Raw genomic sequence first — 19,350 nt, forward strand, 5'->3', positions numbered from 1 at the left:
ATAAATAAAAAAGGGGTAGTTTTTTAAATTATGTTAGAAAAAAAAGAAAATTTATTTTTCTTCCTCTAAAAATAAATATAGAGGAATTAAAAAACTCAAATTTAAAACAACCACACAAATTAAGTTAGTTTTTAGCTATTTTAAGATAGTTCCAAAACAAATTGGTGTTTCTTTCTTCTTTTTTTTGGCTATAAATTGTATATTTATAACCTATAATATATAAATATATATATATATATATATATATATATATATAAATTATTTAAAATTTCCATTTTTTACAAAAAAAGAGCTACTTTGTTACCTAAAACTGAATAGTAACTCAATTATAAAATTCTAGCAATCCTTACATAGTTGATTACTATCCATGAGCGAGACTAGGTTTTTTCAAACCGAGACGAGACCGAGACGAGAAGTTAGTACTTTTCGTGAGACCGAGAACGAGACGAGAAATTAACAATTTTTGAAAACAAGTTTATTAAAATCCAAGTAAAAAAAAAAAAAATGTAAACATGGTTTTGACAAATAGACACAAATGACATTTGTCAAATGTAAACAACTTTTTCAAATACTAATTCAGAATTTTTTTGCCAAACTTTTCCAACTAGACAATGTTTTCTCTGATTAAGATGATTTGTTCTAATTTTTCTGGGTGTAAGTTGTGTCTGGATGATCGGACGACATTTCCACCTAAGCTAAAAACTCTCTCTGATTTAGTTGAACTTGCTGGAATAGCTAAAATTTGTCTAGCTAATAAAGAGAGTTCTGGCAATGTATTTAAATGCAATTTCCACCAATCAAGAATCGGAATGTTTTTTTTGGCATCAGGGAGATAAACTGGCACATTTCGTTCAAAATAGGATTCAGTTCAGATGTTGGCTCTTGTGTTTCAAGTCTGACGTTTAAATTGCGCTTCAGTTTTGAATTAGGGGACAAATCTGCTGAAAGGACTCTGGCAACAGGTTGGCACTAAACATTATCCTTAACCTGTGAGGCTAACCATTCTTTTGTTGTTTGAAATGTTTTGAAGAGCTTCAAGTGAAGTCCCTATAAAGCAGGATTTAAGTAGTTTGCTGCAGCACTCAATAAATTTCCAGTGTGTCAAATAGGAAATCTTTTCTCAATGCAGCTTTTCAAGTTTTTTGCATACAAGACACCGTAGCCATTTTTTTCCATCCGTCTCAATAAATGATCAACTTTGTCATGGATTAAATAAAGAGAATCGGCGACAATGTTAATTGTTGGAATAGACTCAGCCGACCACATATCTGTAGCTTCTTTAAGTGGTGCCAAAATTTCTACTGCTCCCTCGATTGATTTCCACTGTGATGCACTGATGGTCTTTGAAGAAAAAATATCTTCATTTGCACATAAGCTGATAATTGCACTCTTTAGATGTAGGACAAAAGCCATGCAATCCAGTTCACTATTCTATCTTGTGTCAACAGATTGGCGTAACTGTCTAAAATTGATTCCATGTTTGCAACGCATCATCCATTCCAGCAGTCATTCCAAATGAGTCTCGAACTGCACATTGCAAAACGTGATTGTTGCACAAGTATTGGTCAAGGCGCTTTGACAATTTCACTGCAAGTTTTATGTTTCTTACCTGGTCGTTCACGCAGTACATTGGCAAATCAGCAGGCAAGTTTAGTTCTTTTAAGAAAGAATCCAGCTTTCCTTCAATTAAGATACCTGTGTGTCTGCCTGGGAACTGTTGGACATGGGGTGTCCAGTGATGTAATCTCCAATTTTCGTCAATAGCATGAAAAGTCCAAGAAATGTAGCTGTCCTGAGCTCTAGAAGTAAAAAGGTCAGAAGTAAATGCAGCACTTTTTAGATTTGGCGTAATCTCCGCTATTATGCCCTTCATTCCAGCTTGAACTTCTCTTGACCGAATTGAAAGCTTTTTTGAATATGTTGTTCTGTGATGAAGGCTCAGTTTAGGGTCTGCAATGTCAAACAATTTCTTGAAACCTCTTCCTTCGACTGCTAAAAAGGATGCCAGATCAGTGCAAAAGTAATCTAGCATTGCAGAGTCAAACTGTTTTTAAATGGAATTGTCTTTGTCATATTTGGACTTTGTTTCAAGCATTTCGACCATGGTTCGTTGTTTCTTCTTAGGAGGAGGAAGAAGAGAGTCGTCAGTTTTTTCAGAATACTCAACGTAATCTTGGCTGTGTTTTTTTTCGAGGTGACGATGAAGTCCGCTTGTGTTTCCATCTTTTGTTTTCAAGGACTTTTTGCACGCCTTGCATTCAGCACCGTCACTTGTTTTTTGAAAATATCTTCAGATTTTGTTTTTTCTTGGTGACATTTTTGATCGTTGAAATGAGGCAAGAATATTTCTTTTCAATATGAACAATATGTGTCAAGTTGAATTCCGTTGGTAAACTAATTAAATTAAGTCGAAAGTGCACCATTTTATACAAAAAGTTTTTGTATTTAAAATCTAATTAAAAATATTTAAAATGTAATTAAAATTTTTTAATTAGATTTTTTTTTAAAAACTAATTTAAAAATCTAATTAAAAATTTCTTAAAATTTTTAATTAGATTTAGGAAAAATTTCTCAGCGATTTTAATAAATCTAATTAAAATCACGGAGTCAAAATATTATTTTATTAAAAAAACAAATTATTAAGCATTTTGTAAATTATAATAATTTTTAATTTGGAAAATAATATAATATTTAAGTCTCGTTCTACTTCTCGCGAGAATTTTCTATTTCTCGTTTCTCACGAGAAGTCCCATTTCTCAAGAGAAACGAGAGCGAGACGAGATTTCGCTCATGGGTATTGATTACTGTAAATAAAATTAGATTGTATTTGTAAAAAAAATTGTATTTTTTTCATCTAGGTTTACATATATTTCTTTATTGCCTTGTTAGACAATGATTTTTTGATTTAATTTACACAGTTTGTGTCGCGTGTCTTAAAAAAAAAAAGTTCAAAATAAATTCCGGCACTCCGGCCTAAAATATTTTAATTTCGGCCGGAACTGGAATAGACTAAAAGTCACAAATCCGCTACTTTAAAATGAATTTGAATACACAAATTACATGCCACTTTAAAACTGAATTAAAAATTCAAATACGCTTTTGATTTCAAAGTTAAAAAGTGTCGTCATGCTTTTAATTCATACAAAAGAAAATTGCCAAAATATTCGTGTAAACAAATCGAAATCTCAGAATTATAGAGATGTTCATTAACAAGCTCAACATGTAATGAATGTCTTAATTTTGAGTTTTTCGCCAGTAAAATTTTCATAAATTATATTATATTAGGCATTTATACATGTTTCAAGAGTTTTAAGTTCAAACAGCCAAGAACTCCGTAAATTTTGACATTCATTTCTGTGTCCATAGAAATTATTGAAATACCGTCGAACATGGATACTTTTCAACAAAGTATCTTGCTGTGTCAAGAGTAAATAATTTCAATTTATTTACATCAATATCATATCCACTCGCCACTGCTATCATAAATGTATGCATTTTTTAATCAAAACTATATCTATATTTGTTATAGCAGCTGAAATTTCTGCCTTTGCAAATAAGCATCTAGCTGTATTTCCATCATTCGTATTGCCAAATCCTGGTTTTGGTTTATCAATAATCAAACCACACTGTTCTCGAAATTCTTTCTGAATTCAAGCTTTGTTATTTGCGACAATTTTTTTTATCATTTCCACGAGCTTGCCACTTCTTGATTGGTAGTTTATAAGCCAAGTACAAAATGCATTCATCCATGTAGCACAGATAAGCCAAATCCCATGTTTTCAGTTTTGATACTCCTCTGAATCATTTGCTCAATATCATTAAACTGCTTTGAGGTTGCACCACAAATAAAACATCTTTTGGTGAAAGTAGTTTCTGTCAGAGTATTACATACTTTGCCATCTACCAAACAAAAAATTAAAGTGTGAAATACTTCTGCTTGTCTTTCTTCAATTAGGCACTTTGTCTTAACAATTCTTTTTATTTGCTCTTCTACTCTATTCTTCTCAGCAATTGATTCTATCTTAGACTCTTTTATAAAATCAATTTTTAAAGGCCTACAATATTTTGTAGATGCAGGGTGTGGATTCGACCAAATAATTTTTCCACCGGAAAAAAGACGAAGAGGGACGATGCATGTTAGAAAAACAGCTGAACTACTGGCTTTGGAACCACAAAATGCTTGTTTATAGGAACTATGGCCTGAAGAGCCATCAAACCCTCATTTCGTAATTAAATGAAGCTGATTTAATTCTTCATTCTGAAGAGTCCTAATAACAGGCTAAAAGTAAGCGCTGTATTGTGTGGTTCAGTAAAGATTGCAAAGAAACCAAAGCATAGGTTTCTGTTACAAGAATTTCAATATGAAAACATAATATCTTGGCTGCTTGAACTTTTTTGTATAAAGGAAACCTTTCAAGTACAATTTTCCTTAAAACATTATATTGATATCTAGATAATTTGCTTCCACCAAAACACTTAAAGCATCTTCACGTGACATTTGTTTTTGTGGTTTAAGTATTTTCTTATATACTTCTTTATATTTATTTGCAGGTTTGGGACTTTCTGTAGCTTCCTTCAATAGTTTTGATGCATGTAACATTCCTTCAGTTCTTAAACCTGTTTGAGTAGCACAGAGATAGTCCAAACAGATAGAGAATGAGTCTCGCTTAAAACTTTTGATTTCCTTCGGATTGTTTGTTCACAAAAATTTGAAGTATTATACTTCTTTTGATTGCTGCAAGTTTCGCTGTATGCTGATTTAAACAAATGGAACTGTTTTTGAAAAACTTCATATATCATGTGTGATTTTATCCAACGAGATTTATACTGTGACATAAATAAAGACAGTGACAAACTTAACGCATTTAAATGTTTTTCTTCGCATTCCGTAAGATTTTCAATTTTTCAATTCAAAAAATGAAATTGTTTATTCATTTTAATAAACCCAGAATCTCTCATATTAGCCACAAGTTTACTTCTTTTAAAAACATAATGTTATTAATCGAAATCATATAAAAAGTTTTAACCTAATTAACCTAAAAAACAATTACCAAAGCATGCTCAAAAATGCGATGGAAAAAAACGTCATTAATTTGATGCGTTATTGACCTCGTTTCGTTGCCTGGTTTCTACTGATGTAAATAACACATTTCGTCTATTACACAAAAAAACGCTCAAAATGTGCAAAAAAAATAAAATTTGCCAATCTATAATCATGAGCCATTCCATAAAAAAAAAATCTCACGTGTATCTAGGTGAATACCTAAACAAAATGTGCATTGTTTAAAAAAATTACATAAAAATGAAATATTTAAAACGCTATTTTTGTAAAGCACTGTAGTTTCGCAATAGACATTTATTATGCGCAAGCGCATTAAATAAAAATAAATTGTGCATTTAAAACTGTTTTTCCACTAGCCTCGAAAACGGAGAATTTAGAGGTATTTTCAATCTTTCATATATAGAATACTAAAATATTAAATCTCACTAATAAACTTTTTTTTTTATTAATTTACATTTTTGTAATTGGAAAAAATCAAAAGTAACAAAAATATGTCACGCCTGAAGCTTTAATTCACCTGTAAAAGTTAACTGAGATTTCACTAGCATTTTTATTCCTTAATAAAACCTACAAAGATCAATTTTTTAAATATAGTATTATATATCATTGGAAAGAATAAAAGTTAAGATATAAAATCTAACACAGTATTTTTACCAGTCATTTTTTTAAATGAAGATGTGCAGCTAAGAAGTTGGTTAATATTTCGATATTTTTTTACTAATCGTAAAACAATATGGCTAACTTATTTCGACAAAATCTTAACGTAACTTTATACAAACATATTAAATATATAAAACGTAACTTTATACAAACATATTAAATATATATATTTGACATAAACTATACAATTTTATTAAGCAAAATCTTTTTATTATACATATATATAATATATTATATAATATTATATATATTATATATATATATATATATATATATATATATATATATATATATATACATACATATATATATATATATATATATATATATATATATATATATATATATATATATATATATATATATATATATATATATATATATATATATATATATATATATATATATATATATATATATATATATATATATATATATATGTATATATATATATGTATATATATATATATATATATATATATATATATATATATATATATATATATATATATATATATATATATATATATATATATATAAATTATATATATATAAAATATAAAATTTATTATGCAGTTTTCTTTCTTCGAGGGATGATGGGCGGTTTTAATGACTTTGCCGTTATGCTATTTCTTTTTTTTAATGACTTTGCCATTATGCTATTTCGGTTTTTTTTTTTTTTTTTTTCTATATTACAGTATTTATTACAATTTAAATAAACAAAACTTTATTACAATAATAAAAGTTAACAAGTCAAGATATCGTTAAGAAAATAAATATTAAAAATAAATATAAAGAACGCGGATTACTCAAAGAAGACCATCAGGGTTTGTCACAGAGAAACCGCTAATTGCTTGTGGATAAAAAAACAAACAAAAAAATATATAAAAAAGAATATACATTAAATATATACATATACTAATATAGATAAGGGGTTTTCAAAAAATTTTAAAGTAGATTAGTATATTATCAGTCAAAAAAATGAGTTTTTTAAGATTTTTAAGATGATTTTTAAGATGTTTAAAAGAATCAAAATTACATTCTTGAGAAAAATCTTTAGAAGTATTTAGAACTATACTATTCCATTTTTATTTCTTATGAAATGGTCTCTCATTATACTTTTTAATTTTCGTAAACCAGACATGCTCGAGTATATTCTTTCGATATAATTAAATTCTGCATGAGAACTCTTACCACTTTGCTCCCCATATAGTCCAAGACTTACTCCCCATGTGCTCAAAAATACTCCCATGTTCTCTAACATATATTCTCTAACATATATTCTCCATGTGGTTCTCTAACATATGCATTTTGGGAGTTATTGATTCTTTTGGCCAAGTGCTTCGAAAAAACTTCATTAATTCACATACTGCTATTTCTACAAAAAAACTTAACTAGTAAATGTAAATAAATAATTGAAAAATTTGTCTTTAAACAATATTTATTAAATATTTCTTATAAAAATCAAAACTCTAGATTTTCTGTTTTAATAATTTTGTTGTCACAGGTTAAAAAGTGGTCTTTTTACGTTTTGTTTTGGACAATAAAATTTCGGTATTTAAGGGAAATGCACAAAGTCCATTTTTGGCCGTACGGAGTTATTTATACCACTATTTAGTATTTTAAATTCCATCGTTTGATATACCACACAAGTTTAATAAATAAATTATTATTAATTAGTTTTAATAATTAATTTTTTAATAATTAGTTAATTTTAATAATTAATTAATTAGTTTTAATAAATTATTATTAATTAGTTTAATAAATCAATTATTAAGATTTTTTATTTCAACTTTTACACTAAAACCTATTATTTCAACGGTTACGCAATAACTTATTTGTTTATTATTTCAAAATAATGTTTTTTGGACTTGCATTTCCCTTGTATACCGACGAAATGATATTTACTTTTTAACTTATAAATATATATAAATATAATAAACTTGATAACGTATAAATATATATAAATATAATAAACTTGATGTGTTTGTTTTTTAAATTAAACTGTTTTTACTCGTGGTAATGCTTTTCATTGGATATATTTTTTTCATTGGGGCTCCCGAAATACAAAATGTTAATAAAAAGATTTTTTATGGGTATTATGAGCACGCTGACAACTCTGTTATACAGTTACAGAAATGTCTTTTTGTAAAAATTTGCTTTTCCGGTCTGTGTAGCTTTCTTATTGCATGGCAAACATTCTAAATAGTTTAATGCATTCTTTCTAATGAAATGACTAATTAGTTTAAATACGGAATAGTCCGTTTGTTACGCAAAGCTGAATTTCACTCATAAACAAAACAAAGAAGATCAAAGTTTTACTCGCAGAGCCTAAAGTTAAAAAAAAAATTAAAATAGTAGATCAAGCTTAATAAAAATCACCGCGTAAAAAAGCTTAAGCTTGGTTTCCAATAGTTGTACAAATGTCGTACAACTGTTGTACAACAATAATGCTTTATAATGGAAACATTTTCTTGCGTAAGTTGCACAACATAACGTCGGTTGCACAACAAAATTTATGTTGTAAAACAAAGGTTGCGGAAATAGAATCGAACCAAATCTCGGCAACAATTGTAGTACAACAAAAACGCACAACTATTGCACAACATTTCTCCAACTATTGCAAACCAAGCTTTAAGATCTTTTACGCGTGTTTTTATGTTTTTTAAATAAATTTAGCGTTGTGTTATTTATGGATGATCCTTTAATTAAAATGACAAATTATATATCGCATAACACTCAACAGTTGTATCTAATGCTTTTATAGATTTTTTTTTAAAATTTTAGAATACATTGTTATTTATACACTAGTGGCCATTGAATTAAAGCCACTTGATGATTTTGCTGTAAAATGAAATACCCTCTAAAAAATGAAGCGTTGATTTGATGTTGATCAACGTTGATTTTGCGTTGATATTAGGGATCAACGGCGATCAACCATAAATGGATGTTGTAGCAACAGCAATGTTATCAACAGCAAATCAACGTTTATTTACAAACACTGAGCGTTCGTTGATTTACTGTTGACAAAAAACAAATTTATTGAGCCGTTTACTAACAGTAATTTGCTGAGCATTTTCTGCTGGGATTTTTTTGTTATTTTTGGTGGTTATAAAACGTTTGTTCAAATTTTAATTGTATTATACGGTATAAAATGAGTATAAACTTATTAAAAAACATATATTTTATTAAGTAATTATTTTTTCCGTTCTTGAATAAAGATTATCCTAATGAAATTAGGGTAGTTTTTTAACTATTTGAGGATAATAGAACATCTTAATATAAATGTTTTAACAATTTAACATGAAAAAGTCACAACTTAGCAGCAATTTGGCTTATTAATGCTTATTATAATAACATTACTATTATCATAGCAAATTATTAATGGCTGCAAGTATTTGCCTGATAAATTCTGACTGCAAACTTAAATCATATAGTACAAAATGCAATTTAAATTGATTTTTTCTGTATAAGAATAATAATGCCTTTATTTTTTTTTTCTTTTGTGATGTAATAAAATAAAGATAATAATGCCTAAATATGACAGAAGCCTATATATGAGAGAATTTATGAAAGAAAAACGAAATACTGAAAAAAGAATAAAATATCTTCTTGAAGAGTGCAACATTGTTGGTAGAGGAAATCGCGTTTATCTAGATTTAGACATTCAAAAGATTTTTGAAGTTTCTGAAGATGTGCACAGTGATATATTGATGTTTTCAATCACTTCGCCAGAAATTAAATTTTGTTTAAGTAAAGTTGAATCTAATTATTGTGATGTTGACGACATTGCATTTAAAAATAGTTTATACAGTAGTATTGATACCCTAACTTCAACAAAAGATTTTTTATATGAGTGGTCATTAAAATACTGTATAAAAGATGATGCTTTAAATGCACTTTTATTTCACTTAAATAAATTTACTCCATCTATACCAAAATGCTGGCAGACATTACAAAAATCTCTTCAAAAAGTTAATGTTTTATATGTCAGTGGAGGCGATTATATATATCTTGGAGTTAAAAGTGCAATTGATTATTACATATCAACAGTTGGAAATAAGGAAAAGCTTGATCTAATTGTAAGTATTGATGGTGCACCTATGTGCAATAGTAAAAAGACTTCCATTTGGCCTATACTAGTTACAATTAACAGAAAAGGATCCTATGTTGTTGCAATTTGGCATGGTCAGGGAAAACCAAACAATTTGGATGAGTGCTTTGAAGATTTTATTCTTGAAATGAAAAAATTGCAAACTAATGGGTATAAACAGCTGCTGGTGACTATTAAAGCTTTTGTTTGTGATGCGTCTGCAAGAGCATTTGTTAAATGCATTATAGGGCATAGTGGCTATCATAGCTGTGAAAGATGTATGGCAGTTGGCACACAAAAACATGGCGTAAGATTATTGGAAACAACTACTTTACTTTGTACTGACATGGCTTTTAAAAATAATTTTTATAAAGAAGGTCACCAGCTTGAGAGTCTTTCTCCACTTGTTCAGTTAAATTTCCCAATGGTAACTGAATTCCCATTAGACTATATGCACCTTATATGTCTTGGGGTAGTTAAAAAACTTCTAATAAACTGGTGTAAAGGTCCCCGATGTATTAGAATAAGTCAATCTGTTAAAGACAGTATTTCAAATGAACTCATAAATTTACGAAGTTATACACCATCCAATTTTCAACATAGACCACACTCTTTAAATGAACTTGAGAAGTGGAAAGCAACAGAGTTTCGATTATTCTGCTTTATGCTGGACCTGTTGTTTTAAAAAGGAAAAATAAATAAAACTATGACTTATTTATTTCTCTTTCAATTGCTATGCACATACTGCTTTCTAATAAAATGGCCAAAAATGAATTGTTAGTGGCATTTGCTAAACAGCTGCTTATATAGTTTGTCAGAGAAGTACAAATTTTGTATGGGGAGATCTTGGTAACATACAATGTTCATAGCATGATTCATTTAGCTGATGATTGTGTTAACTTTGGGGAGAGTCTTGATCATCTATCAGCTTTTCCTTTTGAAAACTTTTTGGGTTGAATTAAAAAAATGATGCAAAAATCACATCAGACTGTTGCCCAAATAGTGAATCAATTAGATGAGAGAAAAAAGTTGGATATTTTTCTTAGAGAAAGGAATGGTAAAGAAATTTCGCCCCAAGTGGTAAATAAAAAGATCACATCAAATCTATGAGACAGAGTTTATTTTATTCAAGACAAAGGGTTTATTTTAGTAAAAGAGGTTTTGGTAGATCTTGTAAAATGCAAGGCTCTAAATCCTCATTCAGTTCGAAAGTTTTTTCCTGATTGTTTTGAAACATCTTATTTAGACGTTTGTTATGTAAATTCATTAGCCAACCTAAAAACAATTTTTCCGAAAAAAAAAGAACTTTTGAAGAAAGGCTTGATGATACCTGTTTAAAAAGGTGGTTATGCTTTTTTTGTGCTTAGACATTGTGATATTGCTTATGATCACTGATTTCTTGAATTAAAAACACAAACTTTGATTATACTTGCAGACCATCAATTTTTAAAGAATGTCTGTGCATGTGTCATTTTGTAAAATTTGTTGTAAATTTGTCAAATATGTAGTTCATTGAACAAATTTAAAGTGAGTTTAATGCATTTTAATTTATAAATTTTTTGTGTGAAACAAATACCTGGTATGTTTATAGAAATAATAAAATATTTACACTGGTGTTTTACATTAATAAATCTAAAAAGCGTTTTACAAAGTTCATTGTTTTTAATCTCTAATGTATTTTTAATTTTATTTTGTAACTTATATAAGATTGTTTAGAATTAAATTGCACCAGAATATTGAAATTTCATTTGCCATTGTTGAACTTTAAATGGAAAATTAAAGAAGTGGAAGTGATTGCTAAAAGTTGGATGAAAAATGATGGGAAATGCTTCTGGCTGCCATTTAAAAGTTCCGCTGCAATTCGTAAAGCTGTCACAACCTTGCAGGCATCAACCTCTGATTGGAAGATATACCCTGCTAGGATTTTATACACTACAGGTTTGCATATTACTATAAAAAAAATGTAAAATGATTGAATTAGATATTGAACTGTATGTTTTGACCAGGGCACTGAAGAGGATAATCATGTGCTGGTGAAAATTTATTTTAGGCCTGCTTTACAATATGACTATAGTCTCATTTAATATCACTTATTTTAAATCCAATATTCCAACGGGCATTTGTTTAAATTATATGTTCTGAATGTCTTTAGAATGTTTAAAGAAGATTTCCAACGATTAAAAAAAGTTTTTTTAACTATGTTTTTAGTTTTTTTTTTAAACTTTTAGTGTTTTTTAAAAACTAAAAAATTCATTAATTTTCATGGGTTTTTTATTAAAATTCATTAATTTTTATGCGGTGCACCAGTTGCACTCCATTCTCATAGGGCCTGCTTTTGCCGCAAAAATTTCAATTACATCTTCATTAGATATTGATAAATGATTTTATGTACATAGATTTGTGTTTATGAAGAAGCTCAGTCACACTTAGAGAAAGCAGCAGATACTTCAAATATTGAAACTGACATCGAAGAGAAAAAAGGGACAAAGCAAAAGTAAATTTTACTAAAATTAGTTTTTAACAAATAAAAAATTTTGCAATAAAGAATTACACAAATCATGCACTTTTTTTGTTTATAAAGTAAAGTTTATATTAAAGGAGAAAGACAGCAATGACATTTTGTGAAAGTGATTAAGATATTGTGATTGGTGATGAAGAACTATACGGAAGATACTATTTTGATAGTTTAAATAGCTAAAGAACATCTAACGTGATTCCAAATATAGCAGGTTAACTATTTTTGTAAAAGTAAAATAATGGTTTGTTAAAATAAAATGCTTATTTTTTTACTGAATTATAGATGTTTTTAAATCAATATTAACTCCCCATTTACACAGTGAAATAGCAAGCTTTTCAGTTGCTGAAAATAACAATGACTTCTCGAAAGAAACTAATCTATCTCAAGGGAAAATGATGTTGTCTTCAAATATATTGGTAAAAAAAAGTCCTAATGTTGCTTTTGTTCTAATTAAAATCTGTGTGCGTGTGCAGTAAAAAAATTTATAGAAATCAGAACTATATGTTATAGAATATAATTTTGTTGACAAATATTTTATAAATACATGTTTGTTGACAAGTTTAAATAAAAATCACTATATAATGTTTAAAAATTTTATTTAATTTTTGTATGTATAATTTATCTATACCTAGGTAGAAAATGGCTCTAAAAATTGTGTTTTGGATAAAGAGGATAGCAAAGAAAGACATTTGTCTTGCCAGGGTAAATTAAATAAAAGTTTTATTTATTTTTCCCATTTAGGTATTTTTTCATGGTTAATTTTTTACAAAATATTTTACATAAATAATAATAATATTGTTTATTTTACTACATTTTTTTAAAAAGATTTTTAAAAAAGATTTGCGTTGAGTTAGATGGCAAAAATAGATAAAAGAGAAAAGTGATTCAAGAGTCAATTTTAAAAATCCATGTATTGAAATTAAGATAATTTCATTCATATAGAATAAACATAATATGTGTTCTGACCCTTAAGTAATTTTTATTTTTTTTAATAATAGATAAGTTCTCTTAGTCGTTGTGGAGGTAATATAAATTGGCTTTTGCTTTTGGAAATTGTTGATGAGCGAGGACGCTGGGGCCTGTTTTAATGTCTCGGGTGGTTCATTGAAGATAAATTTTAAAACATACACCCTGTATCATATGATAGTGGGTAAGAATGGTTTTATGCATTTTTTTAGATTTTTTATTTCACAGGAAATATATTTTGTTTATCCTAGTCAGTCATTTATGTAACTATTTGCTATAATTTCTGCAGTTTGATTTTTTTCAAATTTGATTTGAATTTTTGATTTAGATGCGATTACACGACAGCATCATGATGCAAAAATTTGCGAATGTTATTCAGGCATTTCGAAAGTCAGGAACACGACTCAATCGAAAAGTTTTGAAAATGAACAATGCTGCAAACGCTAAATAAATTGTTTGAAAATGTAAATTTTGTGTTAAATTCAATAATAAAACTTTCTTACTTAATGTAGTGCCTACTTTCTTTCATTATTCTTTTGAGTTAGCTTTGAATTGCTCTATCAATAACTTTTTAGCTAAATCCTTTATTTACAGCCTGTTTTTTACAAAACAAATTAAGATTTGAGCAATATGTATAAATTTTATATACAAATATTTTATATATATATACATACATAATATATATATATATATATATATATATATATATATATATATATATATATATATATATATATATATATATATATATATATAAATTATAAATCAGTAGAAAATCACTTAACAAAGTTTTTTTTCATTTAACACTGTGTTTCATAAATAAAAAGACTCATCAGAAATACTGAGTTTTTTATTGATGAGAGCATTTCTGATGAGTCTTTTTATCGATGAAATACAGTGTTAAATGAAAAAAAATTTTCTTAAGTGATTTTCTACTAATTTATAATTGCTCAGTTCTTTTAAGAACATTGAGCACTCTATTTTGTAGAATACATTTTAAAGTTGTTTAAATATATATATATATATATATATATATATATATATATATATATATATATATATATATATATTTCGTAAACTGTTGATGTATATTTTTTTGATATATGCATCAAAAAGCGATATCAAAATACCTTCGGCTATTATAAAAATCAGTGTTAAATCATCAGGAAAAAATTATTGTTGATTAAACGTTGAAAAGCAACATTCGATCAACGTTTTTTGTAAACACCAAATCAACGTTGATAAGTGGCTAACATTTTGGACAAAAAATCAATATGGAGTCAATGTTGACGAGAAACATTGAATCAACATCAAATCAACGCCTTATTTTTATATTTTGTATAAAAAAGTAAGAACAACGTCATGCCGTTCGGTTTGTTTATATATGACGTCATTATTATTTATGTTATGCATATTATACACGTGTTTGGCTTAGTATTTAATTAAATTTTATGATTTCTTGCTGAAAAACTATAATGTTGTTATTGCTTATTTTAGTGTGATAATGGGGAAAAAGCCAGATATTAATGATTTTGTCAAGGGGCAAATTGTAACATTGAATGCTGGGCGTTATTCTCAGCGTGATATTGCAAAGAAACTGAAGATTTCTAGAGGTGCCGTTGAGAATGTTTTAAGATCTGGAGGTGTTTCACGACGTTCCAACTGCAAGGGAGTACGAAAAACAAATCATCGTGATAATCGTTATTTGAAGCATTGTTGTGTCTAGTCCGCATACTTCTTCTGTACGCGTTGCAAACCTAGCTAGTGACAGGGGTATTCAAGTGAGTGCTAGGACTGTTAGGAGACGTCTGTCAAATGACTTTGGTCTTGTAGCTCGCAGACCAGCAAAGAAACCTCTAATCACGAAACAACAACTCCTCCAGCGATTGAAGTTTTGCCGTGCGATGAAAGACAAGTCAAGGGAGTGGTGGGAGAGAGTCATGTTCACAGATGAAAGTACCTTTCAGCAGCTACGAGGCCCTGGTTACAATTATGTCAGACGTCCTGCCTCTCAGCGATTCAATCCCAAATACACCATCAAAACTGTCAAACATCCACCAAGCGTCATGATCTAAGGTGGCATCACAGCAAGTGGTCGGTGTGGACTGCACATCTTCGATAAAGGGGAAAAGGTCAATGCCAAAAAGTACTTGGAGGTTCTTGAAAGTAAGCTTCAAATCCACATGAACATCTCAGGAGCAACAATTATGCAACAAGACTCAGCCCCTTGTCACACCGCAAAGATTGTCCAAAAGTGGTTTTCAGACAACAACATTGAACTTCTTTCCAATTGGCCATCAAATTCACCTGATCTAAATGTGATTGAAAATTGTTGGCAAATTATGAGAAGGAAAGTTGCTGCACATCGTCCTACATCAGAAAAAGACCTGAAAGAGGTTTTGAAGCGTGTGTGGACGACAGAAATAACACTGGAATACTGTAGAACACTTGTTCATAGCATGCCTGATCACATTAATGCTGTGCTTAAAAATAAAGGATATCCTGTGAATTACTGACTTTTATTCATCGTTTGAACTTTATTCAGTGTATTGTAAGATTAAAATTGCATTTGATAATATGCCTGCTAGACCTTGTTGCTAGAGTAAACTGTGTATTTTCCAAAAATTTGCTGCTGGCTTTATTTCAATGGCCACTAGTGTATATATATTGTAAATATTATATATGATTTTGTTAATCTATGTATGTCACTTAGTTACCTTTTTTTTCTCACTGTTATCGGACATTCATTGGTTTAATTATTTAGGCATAAACGCAGTGACTGCATAAACGTCAACTAACTATTACAATTGACTGAGTCAGTTGCTAAGTTGCATAAGTTGACTTTTTTTTTTTTTAAAAAACAACTTTGCTTCCAACAAGTCTGCAAGCAACCACTAATTAGAGTTGGAAGTTACTGGAAGAGAAAAGATGAAGATTGTAGCAAGATAACGATTGACAGTTTACTTAAAGAATTGCAAATTATATGAATCAGGAAAGCAAGATGAAAGAAGCGAATTCCAAAGAGCTGATGTTTGAGGAAAAAAACTAGACAAATAAGAATTTTTGAAGCACTTAGGCACAGTCACAGAAAAAGGATGAGACTTAATTGAATGACGAGTAACACGAGAATGAATTTTAGTTGATGACACAGGAGACGTTAGCTCTTTAGAGCAGTGCCCATTATAGAATTTGTGAAAAAGAGAAAGAGAAGCAACATTACGACGATGTGATAATAGTTGGAGGTTGGCTGCAAGAGCAGGTCCAACTATGTTTACAATGCGTTTTTGCACCTTGTCTAAAAGAGAAAGCGCATTATTAGAAGATCCCTCCCAGATAAGCTAACAGTATTCCATACAAGGCCGGATTTGATATTTATAGAGATAGAGAATAGAATCCGGAGAAGGAAAGTGACGAGCTCGATAAATAGATGCAACCTTAGCAGATGCTAATTTTGCAACTGATTTGATATATGGTTTCCAAGAAAGATTGGAAGTAAGAGTTAGTCCTAGAAGATAAAGAGTAGGTGACTCATCGAGTACATCACCGTTCATAAATATAGGAAGATCTAAATTATTGCAATAACGATTGGCTGAAAAATTTGGGTTTTTATCTGAATTAAAATTCACCAGTCACTGTGAGCCCCATGCTGTAGCAGAAGTGAGATCTTTTTCAAGCTTAAATGCCCCCCCTTCTTTCTCCATGCAATCAGAGAGTGTTGGCTTCTTATCATGACAATAATAAAATGGTAGTATCATCAGCGAACAATGCCACCTTAGATGTCAGAACACCTGGAAGTTTGGTAATGTACATTAAAAAGAGGGCCAAGGATTGAACCTTGAGGAACCCCTGATGTTACGGAATAAAAAGAAGAGTGCTATCGATTGAGGACAACTTTTATACTACGATTGGAAAGGAACGGTTCAATAATCTTAAAGATGTTACCAGATACACCGTAAGAAGAAAGCTTATGGAGTAGACCAGCATGCCAAACTTTATCAAAACCAATGGCCTTGACCTCTCCACCTTTATCTAATGCACGATAAAACCTATCGGTTATTACTGTTAGCAAATTAGCTGTAAAACGAGAAGATCGAAATCCATATTGATGATCAGAAAGTAAGTTATTAGATTCAAGGTTAGAGATTAAGTGGTTGTTAATTAAAGATTCAAAAACCTTGCTTATGATAGGAAGATGACTATTGGGACCGTAGTTTGACGAATTGGATCGCTCTCCAGAATTTTTGAAAATAGGAATAACAGATGTCGTTTTCCAGCAGGCTGGAAAACAAGACTCTGATAAACACTAGCTGAATAGATTTGAAAGTATAGACGATATCTCCGGAGAACACTTCTGCAAGACTATGACAGGTATGTTGTCCGGGCCACAAGCTGTAGAAGAGTCTAAGCAGAAAATTACTTTAGATACAGAAGCTGAAGTGATACGAATGTCAATAGAATAAAGTGGTGCTAAACAAAAGCACATAAAAGATAAGTCTGTGGATTCAAACCTAGTTTCCCGACAAATGGGTAAATTGTTAAAAATGCCAAGACCAAGCATGTGGCTATTGGAGTCTTTACGTATTAAAAGAAGATAACCATCAACACTAAGATCAAAAGGTGAGACAGCTGAACTCAAATTAGTCTCTTAAAGAGCAAGTAGGTCTGGTGAACATTGCAAGAGATAAGACTCAACAGAAGAAAAGACCACGAATATTAGTGAATGATAGGTTTAGAGAACTTGGTAATGAAGATGGTTTTTTGTGTTTTATAGTTTTTGGTACTTTATTCATTTTAAAATTTGTTAAAGAACTTGACTCAAAGCATAGATAGTACTCAGTATACTATTTAATAGCCCAAGCAATTGCCTCATTACTATTAATAAACCCTAAGCCGTAACAAAGGGCCCCAAATGAAGCCTTGGCAAAGCACATCAAAAGTACAAACAGGGACACCATCCATGCACAACATGGTACTGTTAATACTTTGATATTTTTCAATATTAGTTGTTAGAATTAGCCTCTCTGAGAGCTACCACATAATTCGGGAAACCTGACATCAAACCGGCCTCCGAACCATAAAACTGAGTTTTAGGGCTGTACCCTCATTAGGAGATAATAGAATGAGTTGCCAAGTTATAAAAACAGAGACACAAGCAAAACCCATGCATTGAGTCAAGAAGATCCAGCATTCAACATTCGAAACTGGAAACAATGTATTAAAAATACATCTGCGCCAGCCTAATAGATGAAAAAGGGGTGCAAGGCTGGTCAACAAATAGAATCTATTTACTCCTTATGTCTTTGCCTAGGATGCCTTTCACAAGACAGTAGCCGGATGCATTTAACATCTACCCAAGATAAGCATTTTTATTAAGACACCATCTCTAGCTTTTACTCAACCAAGAGCACCAAGGCAGGGGATGTTTTAAGTCGGAGTTGGCATCTCCTAGCCTATGCTTAAAAAGGCGTATCCTCTAAGGCAGCAGGACATGAAGCAGATTGTACTTGGTTACATGTTACCAGTAGCAGGATAATCTGACCTGACAATGACTTTGGGTTTTATATCAAATTTGGGTTTTTACCTGATATTTGAAAACTCTAAGGCACAAAAATTATAGAAATAATAATAAGAGAATAGAAATTTCACTAAATTTATCCCTTTATTACTTTGTTTCAAATTATATTCGATAAACATATTAGCATACTGTATTACCAAACCTTAAGGTGAGCAATTGTTGCTCAGTGGTTAGCGCGCTTGCCTCATAAGCTAGAGATCCGCGGTTCAATCCAAATTTTCTAACATCGTTAAGTTTTAAGCAAGTTTTATAACATCAGTAAGGAAAGAGGCATGAAATTCCTTTTTACACGCTCTTCCGCGCTACTCTTTGATAAAATCTTTGGGCCTAAAATACCTAAAATAAACAAAAAACCTAAAATAAACAAAAATTGAAAAAAATTGAAAAAAAAAAATTATATTACTGAGCAGTGTTGTATTTTCATAATTAATAGTTCTTTTTCATCAATAATACGATTAAAAATAACTATTAAAAGA

The 19,350-nt window shown here is 29.8% G+C and overlaps 1 protein-coding gene across 4 annotated transcripts; it reads left to right on the plus strand.

The window, feature by feature from the left end:
• Nucleotides 1–8,579: 8,579 nt before the first annotated feature.
• Nucleotides 8,580–13,806, plus strand: LOC136089318 (uncharacterized). Of its 4 annotated transcripts, none has more exons than XM_065815272.1 (7): nt 8,580–11,753; nt 12,212–12,309; nt 12,414–12,544; nt 12,653–12,749; nt 12,966–13,035; nt 13,332–13,483; nt 13,628–13,806. In XM_065815272.1, the coding sequence occupies exon 1, from the start codon at nt 9,253–9,255 to the stop codon at nt 10,498–10,500; it is 1,248 nt and encodes a 415-aa protein (XP_065671344.1). In that variant the 5' UTR covers nt 8,580–9,252; the 3' UTR covers nt 10,501–11,753; nt 12,212–12,309; nt 12,414–12,544; nt 12,653–12,749; nt 12,966–13,035; nt 13,332–13,483; nt 13,628–13,806. The 4 variants fall into 4 exon arrangements, with proteins under 4 accessions (XP_065671344.1, XP_065671345.1, XP_065671347.1 ...); XM_065815273.1 differs by having other exon boundaries at nt 8,929–11,753; nt 12,616–12,749; XM_065815275.1 differs by having other exon boundaries at nt 8,929–11,753; nt 12,616–12,749; nt 12,970–13,035.
• The last annotated feature ends 5,544 nt before the right edge of the window (nt 13,807–19,350 follow it).

Source organism: Hydra vulgaris, chromosome 13 (assembly GCF_038396675.1).
Source record: "Hydra vulgaris chromosome 13, alternate assembly HydraT2T_AEP".
NCBI lineage: Eukaryota > Metazoa > Cnidaria > Hydrozoa > Anthoathecata > Hydridae > Hydra > Hydra vulgaris.